General features: G+C 32.0%; 1 protein-coding gene across 8 annotated transcripts in view; it reads left to right on the top strand.

Annotated features, from left to right (window-relative positions):
- Pan3 (poly(A) specific ribonuclease subunit PAN3) overlaps positions 1 to 14,280 on the top strand; it is a 137,654-nt gene that overhangs the window by 109,313 nt on the left and 14,061 nt on the right. For 6 of the 8 annotated variants that reach the window (XM_071611580.1, XM_071611586.1, XM_071611583.1 and 3 more), the window contains 6 exons: positions 3,489 to 3,650; positions 3,886 to 4,002; positions 4,086 to 4,187; positions 7,143 to 7,308; positions 8,380 to 8,470; positions 13,027 to 13,166. In XM_071611580.1, the coding sequence (XP_071467681.1) occupies positions 3,489 to 3,650; positions 3,886 to 4,002; positions 4,086 to 4,187; positions 7,143 to 7,308; positions 8,380 to 8,470; positions 13,027 to 13,166 (778 nt within the window). The remainder of the gene's footprint in view (positions 1 to 3,488; positions 3,651 to 3,885; positions 4,003 to 4,085; positions 4,188 to 7,142; positions 7,309 to 8,379; positions 8,471 to 13,026; positions 13,167 to 14,280) is intronic. The other 2 variants (XM_071611584.1, XM_071611581.1) reach the window with 1 other exon arrangement.

Below are 14,280 nucleotides of genomic sequence, written 5' to 3'. Positions count from 1 at the left end.
AAAGAAATAAAGAACATTCAAATTAGAAACGAGGAAGCCTGAGCTGGGGTTGTGGATCATTCATCTCGCACGTGTACAGCCCTGGATTCTATCCTCAGAACTACATAAAAATAAATAAAAAAATAAAGGTATTGTGTCCAACTACATCTAAAAAGTAAATATTATAAAAAAAGAGGAAGAAGCCAAACTTTCACTATTTGCAGATGGCATGGTCTTACATATAAAAACCTCAAAGACTCCACCCAAAAACTGTTAGAACAAGTAAACAAATTCAGCAAGGTTCCATGATCCAAAATCAACATAAGAAAATCAGTACAATTTTTAATACACCATTAGCAAACTGTCTGAACTAGAAAATAAGAAAGTAACGTCTTTTACAATAGCTGAAAAAAAAAATTTAAGGGGGAGGGGGGAATTTAACCAAAGAAATGAAATATCTCTATAATGAAAATTATAAAACATTGATGAAAGATAAGAAATAGGACAGAAAAAAGATTACCCTGTATTCATGAATTGGAAGAATCAATATTGTTTATTCTACCCAAAGTGACCTACAGCTTCAGTGTAATCCCTATTAAACACCAAAGGAAAGTCAGTGGAATCTCCACTGGACAAGAATTATTTTGTAGTTCTATCAGTTACCTATAAAAGAGTCTTTAAAAATATTCCATAGAATCAGATACCTGAGAGGTATCCTTTAGAATAATGCTTAGTTTTCCACTGAAGCACAGCTTTTTTTTATTATTATTTTTTTTACCCCCTTGGATATAACCTGTAAAATTCTGCATGACTTGCTAGAAAGTGATAACAGAATAAGAGGGTTAAGGGTGTGCAGTTGATTTTAGTTGATTATGTTTCTCACTCATTCTCTGTCACACTTGTGATATGAATACCACTGTTTGGCATAATAAATTTCAAGTTTCCAGAATGGCATTTAAGTTTCTTTATAATCTAATCCCAGCATACCTATTCCAGCTTTATCTCTATTGTGCCTCCTCTGTGGTATACCTTATGCTCCTACCATATGAAAGGTCACCATTCCTGAGAACAGTGAACACATGTAGACCTTGTTTGTTCTTCTGTTTACTCCTTATTGCTTATCCCTTCCACTTGTTTTAGCCAATTGAAAACAGTCTTTTCCTTCAGTTTTGTAGTAAAAATGACAATTATTTTATGAGATCTTTCCGTGTATCTTTGGGAATGGCTCCCTTCTTTGTTGTTCCATAGTGTAGTCCCTTGACCAGCAACTCATTTCCTTTATCTTTTAGGAACTTGCTAGACTTTACATATGCTAGGTTCCATTTTAGACCTGGCTCAGTTAAAAATGCAGGATGGGTTCTGTGGTTGGAGCTCTCAGTGGTAGAGCACTTGACTCACACATATGAGGTGTTTGGTTTGATCTTCAGCACCACATAAAAATAAATAAATATACGTATTGTGTCCATCTACAACTAAAAACAAATTTAAAATAACAACAATGCAGAATGGAAACCAGATGATTCTGATGGGTGCTAAAGTTTAAGAATCAAGCCATGGTGAATGGCCTTTTTTATGTTTTGTATAAATCTATGTGTATCCTTTTATTTTCTTTAAGCATCTTGATGGTAAGGACCCATATTTCATTAATACAAGTTTGCTAGTATATAGTAGGTACTTAGTACATTTGTAGATTTAATTTTAATTACTTCTTGTAGTAAATGCTCCTTATGAAATAGCTGGGAAAGAAAATTTATCCCATCATTTGATTTCTTTGTGGAAATTACATGGCCCATTCAGATGAAAAGTAGTAAATGGACAAAAGTTAAAACTATGTTCCTGTGTGTGTGTATCCTTAACTTATATGATCTTTTAATAGAACTTGACATAGGTTTGAAAGTGACATTGATTTATTCTATTTTACACTATGGCCAAAAATGCCATCTAGGTATTAGGAGTGTAAGAAAGACCAAAGAATCAGAGTCCTTGGTTTGTATCCCAGCTGCCTCTTTGAGCTATGTAATTCTTATTTTCCTTATTTATGAAATATGGAACCCCACTTCAAAGGGTTGTTGTGAGAACTAAGAGATAGTGAGCATGAAGTATTTTGCAAAGACAGAGCATTTTGAGCCTGTCTTCTGGAATTAGTGAGTTTTCTTAATGGAGTTTCACTTGTATTTCTTACTAATGATAGGTCATAGATTATTATTTTTTGTTTGTTTGTAGGATTTTATAAAGAAGCAATGCCATATTTTGAAACTAGCATTAAGCATGTTTATTGTTGTTTTTGTAAAGATTTTTTAATAAAGGTTGTTTTCTATGCTTATACTCAGTTCAGTTATAATTTTTCCACTTGAAATACTTGGACTGTATTTCAAGACTGTTAAATAAAATAGAAGCTGTCCGATTAGAAACCAAAATTGTCTTTACAGCATTACAAAACTACTCGTCTTGGGGCTGAGTTTGTGGCTCAGTGGTAGAGTGCTCACCTAGCGCGGGTGAGGCTCTGGGTTTACTCCTCAGCACCACATAAAAATAAATAAATAAAAATAGAGGCATTGTGTATACCTACAACAAAAAAAAAAAATTTAAAAACACTAACTTGTCTTTTTAAATTATAAACGTAATACATGTTTGTTCTAGAAAAGAGGGAACATAAAGATAAGGAATGTAAATTGCCTATTGTATCTGTAGAGAAACAAACCCCTGCATACATGAGTAAATTCTTATTTATTACATATCCTTAAGTATAATTTTCATGGAGAGCATGGCAGTCAAGGGTTCCCCCTTCCTCCTTTTTATATTTTGCTAGGGATTAAAGCCATGGTATTCCACTGAATGACTATACTAATACCTGTCTATAATCAGTTCCCTATTCATAATGCATTTGTACTACCTATATTTTCACTATTAACTGCAGTGAGCACTGCTTCATTATTTGCCTCTTAATTATTTTGGTGGTGGCAGAGGAAAGTCATTTCCTTGAGTTATACTTACTAAAGATTGGTTTTGATACCAGTTGTTACATTTATAGATACATAGGTATACACGGGTAAGCATAGTACCCAGCTTAATGTGATTTGTTTTGAATTTATTTATGCTTTAAAAACAAGAATTCATGTCAAAATATATTGTGTAGAAAGTAAAATACATGAAAAAAACATTCTATCTTGATTTTATCCAGTGACAGAATAATAAAATGTCTAATATCTAAAGTGATAATTCATTGTATAATTATTTCTGATAAAAATGCATATTATACTATAAAAATGGTAAATATTTTTGAGTGTATAAACTTTAGTTGTTCTATGGTTGTTTTATAATGCCCATCTTATTGATACTTAAACCACAGTTTGTTTTATAGAATTGTTATAAATGCTGAAACTATTTGTAATACAAGGGTGTGTGATACAGGAGTGGTATATAGTAGTTTTGATTTCTTTATTCTGTGAGAGATTTATGAATGTCTGAATATCTGTAATTGAAAGTTGTCTTCCTGTGAATTACTCTAGCAGTCCCCACAGAAGTTGACAGCTACCATAGCCTATTCCCTCTAGAACCACTGCCACCCCCCAACCGGATACAGAAATCAAGTAATTTTGGATATATTACATCTTGCTACAAAGCTGTAAATAGCAAAGATGATCTGCCATATTGCCTTCGGAGGATACATGGTAAGGAAAAATAAATTTTCCTTTTTTATGTTATTGAGGCTAAGATTATTTAACCCTTCCTGTATATCTTGATTTCTTTAGTATATAAATTTAATGGATAATAATTTTTTTTCATTTGGAAATTAGTATCTTAAAAGTACCTTAAAAGTATGATATAGCATTTTCTTCACATTTCTGATGGAATATTAGGGAGATACCATTTTTTTCTACATAGTAGAAAAACTTTCTTTTTCAGGTTTTCGTCTTGTTAACACAAAGTGCATGGTGTTGGTTGATATGTGGAAAAAAATTCAGCACTCAAATATTGTAACCCTGCGTGAAGTATTTACCACTAAAGCATTCTCCGAGCCTTGTGAGTAACTTTTACTGTGACTGTCTTAACCTTTGTTATTTGAAGACAGATTTCAGTAATGAGTGTTTGTGTTTTATTTTAAGCTCTTGTGTTTGCATATGATTTCCATGCTGGAGGAGAAACTATGATGAGCAGACACTTTAATGACCCTAATGCTGATTCCTATTTCACAAAGAGAAAATGGGGTAAGAAAAAGATGCAAGCAAACTGTATTCTGACAAATACTTTTGCTGGGTAGAAGAGTAGTTTTATATTTTTAAAAATGTGTTAACTTTATTCCTGTAATCATTCAGTATAAGGACTCTATTGCATTTAAAAAAAGAAATATCTCAAATAGATGGAGTTGATCTGTGACAAGTTAGGAAACAATGTGTTATATATACTTACTGAGGTCTGGGGTTGTGGCTCAGTGGTAGAGCATTCGCCTAGCATGTGCGAGGCCCTGGGTTCAATCCTCAGCACTACATAAAAAAATAAATAAAACAAAGGTATTGTGTCTGACTACAACTAAAAAATAAATATTAAAAAAAAAGGTGAGTTATGAATGACTTAGACATTTGATGTTTGTGATCACTGGGAATATGTTAAATTTTTTTTTCCTCTTAAAATGTTTTTTTTTCTTTTAAAATACAATGCTTTCTGAATAAGGATGATTTGGAAAATTTATAAATTAAAAATAAAAATAATCCTTATTAATTCATAACCAAAGCACAAATATTATAAATCATTGGTATATTTCTTCCCAGTCTTGTTTATTTTTGTTTCCCTTTGCAGTGTTTTGGTTTTTGTCATTTTATATCATATTGTGCCTTTCATTTATTATAAATATTTGCCTTTTTTATACTCTAAAAATAAGTTATTGACTCTCTTACAGTCCAGTGTGACTGTATAATCTTTTATGTGATACTTACCTAAACAAATGTTTTATTTTAAAGATAGAATTCCACGTTGTTTAGGAAATCAGTCTTCAAATAGATTTATAGTTTACTGTTAAGTTATTCAAGTATTTTTCAGGGAGTATTTTCAATGTTTTTTTTTTTATACCCATTTCTAATATTTACTTAAACATATCATTTTATGATTTAAATTTTGCAAAGAATTGACGTTTTAATTGTATTCTGATAAATGTTTATTTAAATGTAAATGATTTCAGAGAAAAAGTAAATTCATTTTGAGATGTCCATTAACTTATGTATTTGGGGAGGGTCTCATTTTCTAGTCTGAGGCCAAGAAAGAATCATCATATTCTTTACTATAGTTTTAATCTTGTTAAGATTTTCTTGAATATGTAACTTAAAGAACTTAAAGGGAGTGTCCAGTTTGAGTTTACCTTATAGTATCTTTCAGATTATAACTCCTTTAAATTAAGACTAATTATAGACAAGCAAAAATATATTGCTTCAGTTTACTTGTGATTTTGCTTTCTGCATTCTGACAGTTGAAAAGAAGAAAGTTGTGGTTACATGGTTGTTTCACATTAAAAATCTGGTCATGTAGTGTGGTCATTTTTTTTTTTCTTTTGCCATGTCATCTGTAGATACGTGTATAATTTTATGGAAGGGGATGTGGTATGACTCTTTCTATAGATGAATATGGTTGTTGTTCAAGTTTATTTTAGTATTAACACCTGTGAAATGACTGTTGGCTTTAATTTATAGCTGGGTTCTTAACCTCAACACTATTGACTTTTTAGACTGTTTAATTATTTTTGTGGAGGCTGTCCTCTGCTTTGCAGAATGCTTGGCAATCTACCTATTGGATGAAGTAACAATCTTCTGTATCCCAGTTGTAACACCAGAAATATCTTCAGACATTGCTAAATGTTCCCTGTTGAGATCCACTCATTTATAGCATTTTTTCCAGCTTTTTTTTTTTTTTTTTTTTGAGAGAGAGAGAGAGATTTTTAATATTTATTTTTTAGTTTTCGGTGGACACAACATCTTTATTTTTATGTGGTGCTGAGGATCAAACCCAGCGCATGCCAGGCGAGCGCGCTACCTAGCCCTCCAGCTTATTTTTATCTTAACTATTTTGTTTTTTGTGTTGACTCATTACTTAATATAAATTAACATTTATGTTTTCATCAGTGCTGTTTGCAGTGTTTTAAAATATTGTTTGAATGGTTATAACTTCCTTAAACATACACTTATGGAAATCTGTTGTTTTCTTGTATTTTGTAGTTAATTAACACAAAATATTTTTTAAATCACATTGTAAAATATACTAACACTTTTTTCTAGATTTGATATCTTCAATTCTGTCCAAAGAGGTAGTTTTTTAATTTTGTATGGGCTTCTAAGTAGAAATTTTATCCCTAGCCATAATTACATATTTATCATTTATTTTCTCTGCAATTAGGTATTTGACTATGTTACTTTTATATCTGATTCAGAAAAGGTTGATTTATAAGTGTGAATATAAGGTTGTATTCCTTGAAGTAATTACAAAATTTTGACTCAGTTTATATGCTGCTTCTGATTTAGGTATTATGAAAAAACGCTTATAAGAGGTACTTGAATAAAAAGATTACCTTTTACAGATAATCAGATTATGTTTGCTTTTTATTATTATCCATAAGTAACATTCAGTGTTTGGCATTTTTGTTTATGTGACTTGGATATCATCCTATCTCATTGACATATCTGAGGTAGAAGAGGTTGAGTGGACTAAGAAAAATAAACATTCAACTTAAGTGATTGTGGAGATTTCTGCTTCCTTAGAGCCAAAGAGTGGACAACTCTCATAAGTTTGAACAGTAGGATACACTGTAATTATTCATCTTTTACATAAAGTAACAATCTCTGTAGTTCTTGTTTTTAATGAGAATTTGTAGTTTTTTGGTAAATTTTAAAATATTTTTTGTTTATTGTCCAGTAGTTATTTGGTCACAGAAAAGAGCATTTCAGCGAGAGCTTAACTGCTACCAACAGTAAAAATAATATAATTTCAATCATAGAAACAATGGGGGCATTTCTTTTAAGTTCTTAGTAATACACTAAAATTAACACACACACACATATTGACATGTTGTGCTACAGATATACATGAATTTTCTTTGTTAATTTTGGATTGAATATTTTAGTCTTTTAGTTGATTACTTAAATGAACATGTCAATTTTAAAAATTCATTTGTTTTGTAGGCCAACATGATGGACCGTTGCCTAGACAGCATGCTGGATTATTACCAGAATCTCTTATTTGGGCATACATTGTCCAGCTGAGTTCTGCATTGCGAACCATTCACACAGCAGGTTTGGCATGTCGAGTTATGGACCCAACAAAGATTCTGATAACGGGCAAAACAAGGTATTAGCTTTTTGAGTTTTAGTTTTAGTTTATTGATCATCTAACTTATGACAGTAAGCAAAATGTGAAGGTTTGTTGTATAGTTATCCAGAAGAACTCCTGTGACTTTTGAGTGCATTTGTAAGTTTAAAAAGAAAATGTTGAATTTTTAATGAAATACCTGATTGTTTACCAAAAATATTGGTAAAAATTAGAAAGGTATATGGGGTGAGGGTTATGGGAATAGAGAAGCAGTATCAGCACAACTTTTTAATGTAAAACTATGGTTCTCAAATTTTACCATGAAACAGAATCACCTGGAGAGTTTAACCAGATTGTTGGGATCTACCCTGTACCCCCAATTTTTCATTTTGTAAGTCTGTATTGGGACCTGAGAATTTGCATTTTTAATGAGTTCCTAGTTGTTGCTGTTGGCTTAGTCTCATGCTTTGAGAATTGACTTATAGAGATAAGTAACACAGACCTTGACTTCACCTAGTTGTGAGTAGCCAAAATTTTGGGAATTGCTTGGGCAGCATGGCATAACAAACTGAGGATCTGGTACCAGATTCCCTGTGTTCATATCCTGGCTCTCTTGGTTTCTGTATGTCCGCAACAAGTTGCCTAGCATTTCAGCTTCATTAGACAGGTACTATTATTAACTCCATTTTCCTTATTTTAGGGTACCTGACTCATAAATTCATTGACAGATTTGAATGGCTTAGTACATGTAAAATGCTTAGAATGCCTGGTACATCTTTAGAAAGTATTAGGAGACTAATTTTCTTTCCTGAGTAACTAACAGACAACTTGGAGTGATTAAAAAGGAGACTGATCTGTTAGTCAAAAAAAGCATGTGTAATCATCCTGACTTTATTAGTTACTGACTTTATAATTGAAGGCATATTACTTGATATCTCCTGACTTTTCATTTCCTTATCTCTAAAATGGCTGGTGGAGATTACATGAGGGTGGGCATTCAGATGTAAGTTAGAGTCCTTCTTAATATGAGAGGAAATGCTAAATAAATATTCGTTAGTATATAATTAGAAATATTTAATTATTATTTTTTTAATTCTCTGATCCTTAAAGGTTACGAGTAAATTGTGTTGGAGTTTTTGATGTTTTGACATTTGATAACAGTCAAAATAATAATCCATTGGCATTGATGGCTCAGTATCAGGTAAGTTAGAATTACCGTGGATATTTACGGCATGTTTTTGTTTTCTTAAACAAAAATTTTTTTATTTTAAAGTAACTCAGGGTTTTAAGTCTAGATTTCAATTTATTCTTGAGTAGTCTCTGCAAACTTTGAACATGTATTTCTTAACCACTGTGATATATTTAGTGTAGAGCCCTTATAGATTGGAATATATAGAACTGATAATATTATCAAGACACTCTGGATGTTTAAGATGGAAATGTATTCATGTGATTAGGAAATTTTGTACTCAGAATAAATATGTGAAAATATTAATCAACTGAATAGATTCTACTAAAGACATTACTTTTTTACTTTAATTAAACCTGTTTTTTTTTTTTTACTTTTAGAACATTTGTCTCATTACCAAAAATAAAATTTTAGAAATAGTTTCAAAGAATTGTTTTTGGATTGGCATTTTCTGAGTAATTTTTTTCTTTTTTTTTAAGTTAGAATCTGTCACTCACTGCTTCTGCATTATAAGAATTTGGTTATTATATAACTTCATTTTAGTAATGTTGATTTATACTTTGCTATTTTGCTGTTGCTTATTTCCTTATTAATATGATAAAGTATAGAAAAATATCTGATACTGTTTAACTTCATTCTAGTAGTGTTGATTTAGGACTCACAGTGTTCTTAGCAATTTTTCTAGTTGTTATTTCCTTATTAATGTGGTGTAAGGAAATAAAGACCTTTACAAGGACTGGAGGTAGAGCTCAGTGGTAAAACATTTTGCTTTAGCACACAGATGAAGCCCTGGGTTCCATCCCCAGCATTGCAAAATGAAGAAAAATGAAAAGCCCTCTTGTAAGGAAGCATTAAAAATAATTGCTTTTGCCCGATTACTCTTGTAAGTAATGTGGCTAAATTTAAATTTTTCATCTTGTCCATTTTGCTTTGTCATGCTTGACATTAGTATATGCAACTGTCCTTTTGAGACAATTTTAGTTCTTTGTGGATAAGAAGTTTTTGGTATTTTTGGACAAAAGACAGAATCTTTTAATCTTTTGAATACTTTATGTGCCCATTGTTCTTCTCTTCAATTTTTGATCAAAGCTTTGGAAGATTTTCATTCATCTTCGTGTAAGACAAAATTTTAGAACAAAGAGGAAGGAAATGACGAAACACTACAGTCTCTGGTAGTGTTTACTGTTCCAGTTAATGCATAAATCTTTTTGCTGCTGAACCACAAGCAGTGCAGTCCCAAGACTTAAAGGCACTCATTGCACTCAGTTGTATGCAAACTTTCCACATCTTTCTAGATAGCTACATCTAGTGAGCAGTAAAGGGAGGACTGATAGTTTTTTCCCCCAGCAGCAGCTTTCTTTCACACAAGGGGATTTGCTTTATTCTTCTCATCTAGGATATGTTTCTTAGTGACTTTTCTTCTTTCTTATACTTAGTGCCTAAGTAATTGGCCCTGATTAATTTTTCTTTGTAATCTTTGTACTTCCAAAAAGTGACTGCTTATTAACTATTAAGAAACTAGTGCTCTTTATATATCAAAATAATATAAAATTTTTGAAGGGATTTTTACTTTTTTTTTTTTTTTTACTTTGTAGACTACCTCATTATCAATCATAAAATTTTAGAAGTTGTTTAGAAATGAAAACCATGCCTTATAGTTATTAGGCGCCGCCCCCCCCCCCCCCCAATTCTTTTTTGAATAAGATTCACTTTTTTAAAACTACTGATATGGGCAGGGAATGTAACTCAATAATAGAGTGTTTGCTGAGCATGTGTAAGAAGAAGCTGGGCTCAATACAAACAAAAATTTTTCCTCCTGTGCCACAGCAGTATTATTTTCTACAGTTTATGTACAAAATGTGCAGTATTTCATTTATGTCATGAGTTATATAATTGCTCTGTAAAGAAACAAAAATGATCCCTGAGTTTCAAACCAACTTTAGTAAGCTTTTAGGGCAACTCATTTGTAAGCCAGGACCTGCCCTCATTCAAAAGCTCAGTCAACCTTCAACCAAGTGTTATTTTCTCCTTATTTTTCAACAGTAAAGGAAGGATATATCAGGTTTTCTTTGTCTTTCTTTTTTTTTTGATATATTTTTCATGTAGTTTATTATAGTAAGATATAGGAGAGAATTAAAGACAGTCCCCAAAAGGGAAGTGTGATATTACAGAGAAGAAGGTACATGAGAAAGGAGTGCATTGTTTCTTGTAGTATATTTTTCATAGTCTGTTTCAGACACGTGCATAGAGACTGACTTTCAGTAAAATGGACATAAGTAGAGCCATAGATAGAATCAGAGAAAGAAATCAAGAAATCAAGAATCAGGAAGAAACTGAAAATGAGTTGGGGGGAAAACCTCCTGAATTCAACAAATGGGGGGAAAAAAACCAGATGGAGGTAAGAAGCAAAATAACAAATGGAAAATTATTTAGTTGGGCAACAAGGAAAGGAGAGTTACTGAGTTTTTTTGATGTTAAACTCTCGTAAGCAAGACTTTTATTAATGTCTTTTATTTTAAAAATCAGTTCTAATCTAATCTGGATCATGTTGTGTATGTGCTTTATTTCTAAAAGTGGATCATTTCCACCTTGAGTCAACCCTAGAGAGGTGGTGGGATGTACTCAAAATAGATGGTGTAATTTATTTATTTTTTTTTTTTAAACTCACCTAGTTCTTCAGTTATCTTGGACCTTTGCTTTCCTGTCTCACAATAGGGAACAATGGAACATTCTAGGAGGGAGGCTTAGTATAGCATCAATTCAAAGTGGAGCCAAACTGAAAATTTCCACTGTTTCAAGGATTGAGAGACTGTATGTTGGTACATGCTGCTCAAATACTTGATAAAAAGCAACTACCTTCAGTTTGCTTTACTAAATACATTTGATTGAAACACCTATAGAAATTTATAGTTAGCATTAACAGTACTCTGATTGCTTTTTGGTCAATATTTCTGTAACTTTGTTAATGTAACTTAGAAAGTTTTACCTGATCTTAAATTTGATTAAAGGGACTTCTCAGAGTTTTTATAGCAGTGCTCTCCTAAGAACAGGAATGATGGCAGTAGTGAAAGTGCTCCTTGCCGTGCCCCTTCCATTCTGCCATTCTGGGATCCTAACTTTGGCACAAATTCTTGGTATCCCTTTTGATAGATTTAAAGTAGTTTATCTGTCTAATCAGTTTTTCTAATTTTAGGATCTCATGTTCAAAGTGTCAGATTCACAAATGCTAGTTTTTGTATACTTTTTAAATTTTAAATGTGGTTTTTTTTTTTTTTTTTTTTGGAGGGGGGTTGCTTTGGGGAGGTAATAGAGTTTGACTTACGCTTATTCCCTGTTAGGTACAATGTTAAGGATAGCTATCTAGTATTAAAATTTCATTATGACTGCCTCAAAATAGGTGGTTTTCCAAATATGCCAGTTGTAGACATTCAGTTAAACTTGTGGTTTGAAACCCTGGCTGCATATCAAAATCTCTTATGGAAGCTTTGAAAAGTACCAATACTGAGACCAAACCCCAGGCTGGTAACATCTAAACTGGGTGACAAGCACTAGGTGACTTTCTTGTTTATTTGTTGTATTTTGTTGTTAAACTTCTCAGGTGATTTTAATGTACAGCTGGGTTTGAAAACTTACCAAAAAACCAACACTCAGTAAATGAGATATAGCTAATATTCAGATGAGATCTTGGATTTTGAAGATTTTAAGAAATCTGGTAGAAATTACTTCAAATGATTTCATGTTAACTTGGAGTTACTACATTTATTGTTGGTTGCCTACCAAGTAGGACTATTTGGGGGTGATAATAGGTGATAAAAAATAACTTAAATCAGTCAGTGTCTTTTGAAAATCCTTTTAGAAGAAAAGCCTGAGAATGGTAAATTATTTAAAAAAGAAAATAGGAAAGAGGTAGTTCCAGAACTCAAAGATCTATTGAGTATAAGCAAACATAGTCTTGTTTAGAAACAAAGGCATTTGGGATATCTTTGAAATTTGCACCATTTCAATATTCTAGAGAATAAACATGCTCCAAAATGAGGCTAACATTTATGTTTATAATGGGAAAACTTTCCTTCAAATAATTTTTACATTTACACTACATTCTGGAACTCATAGAAAATGGGAAAACTCTGTGTATGTTAAATTGCAACAATCATAGTAAAACCAAATGTGTAGTAAACTTAAGTTTGTTGTAATAACAAAGAGTATCATATATATTTAAATAAAAGAATTTTTTTTTTAAAAAAGCCTTAAGCAGCAGTTTCATAGCTGGCATATTAACTACTTAGAGTAATGTTTCTTAGATGTAATCCTAGAACTGCCTTTATCAGAATTACCTGGGTGCTTTAGAAATGTTGGGACTGTTCACTAAATGATAATCTCTGAAGGTGAAGCTCAGAAGTTACTTTTTAAAAAGCTCCCAGGTGATTTTGATGAATATTCATATTTTAGAACCCTGCCCTAAATTCTTCAGCTTATTTAAAATATTTTCTATTAATGTAGTAGTGTCATGTATTAAATGTATACCTATGAAATAAAAATTAAAAGTTATATTTATTCTTTCATGTCAGCAAGCAGATCTGATATCATTAGGAAAAGTTGTGTTGGCTTTGGCTTGCAACTCTTTGGCAGGAATACAGCGAGAGAATTTACAGAAAGCCATGGAATTAGTGACAATCAACTACTCCTCTGACCTGAAGAATCTGATCTTGTAAGTTTTAATATATGATAAAATATATGTACACACACACGCACTTGCACACTTATCATATGAGATTGACTGAGCTTTTTATTTTGTGTATTGCTTATTTTCATATGGGTCCTTTTAATAGTGATTCTGTTTTAGTACCCACTATTTAAAATGAACTAAAACACAAATGACTTTTCTTTTTATTCCCAAGTATATATTTCTTGGAATAAGTTAATAAGCCATGCGTTCTAATTAATTATTGATGTTTTAAACATTTGGTTAGTGCGCAACCTCTAGAGCTATACTGATGTTCTCTAACTACATGTATCCTTTTAAAATGAAATTAAAAATTCAGTTCTTTGATTTCACTAACTGTATTTCAAGGGTTCAATAGCCACATGTAGCTCCTGGCTAATATATTGGACACTCAGAACATTTTCATCATTTCAGAAAGTTCTCTTGGCCAGAGTATGACAGCTATCATAAAATAAACCTCAAATGCATTCTAATTATATATTCTCTGATCCAAACATGCACCAAAAAACAGTGTAGAGGATCCCGTGCTTATGCTCCAGTATCCTAAGACTCCATGGAGTTCTTAAACATAGGTTTGAAATGAGTTTGGCTTAAAAAAAAAAAAAAAAAGCACTGTGGACTACTCTCAACGCATGAGGACTTCTCCCTATTTCAGACACATCTAATATTGGTAGATTTCAGAGGGTTGGCCACTGCAACCTTTATTATCACATTTTGAGCAGAGAAGCTAGGGGAATACTTTTGTAATTTTTCTTGTTATGTTCTAGAAGGAATTAGAATTTATTGATCCTAATCAACAGTTTCCTTTAGCTTCCAGCTGTCCCTTCTGATCTTTCGATGTAGCCCTGGATGATCCACTTTGTTTTTGGACCAGCCCTGGGATATGGAATTGTTAATAAATGGCGTAAATGTTCTTGTGACAGAACACTGGAAGCCAGTCATTGCCTGGATCCTATTAGTAGTTGAATAAGATGGTTTATTTTTTAAATGAAAACATTTGTTTTATGTGTGATAACAGCAGTGATTCCAAGCCTGACTTTGCAAAACCTAGGATGTTTCAGATAATTTCAGGTTATAATCTCTAGATTTAAAAATTGGG

The sequence above is a fragment of the Marmota flaviventris genome, chromosome 4 (genome assembly GCF_047511675.1).
Source record: "Marmota flaviventris isolate mMarFla1 chromosome 4, mMarFla1.hap1, whole genome shotgun sequence".
Classification (NCBI taxonomy): Eukaryota; Metazoa; Chordata; class Mammalia; order Rodentia; family Sciuridae; genus Marmota; species Marmota flaviventris.
This window is presented reverse-complemented; position numbering and strand designations above follow the sequence as displayed.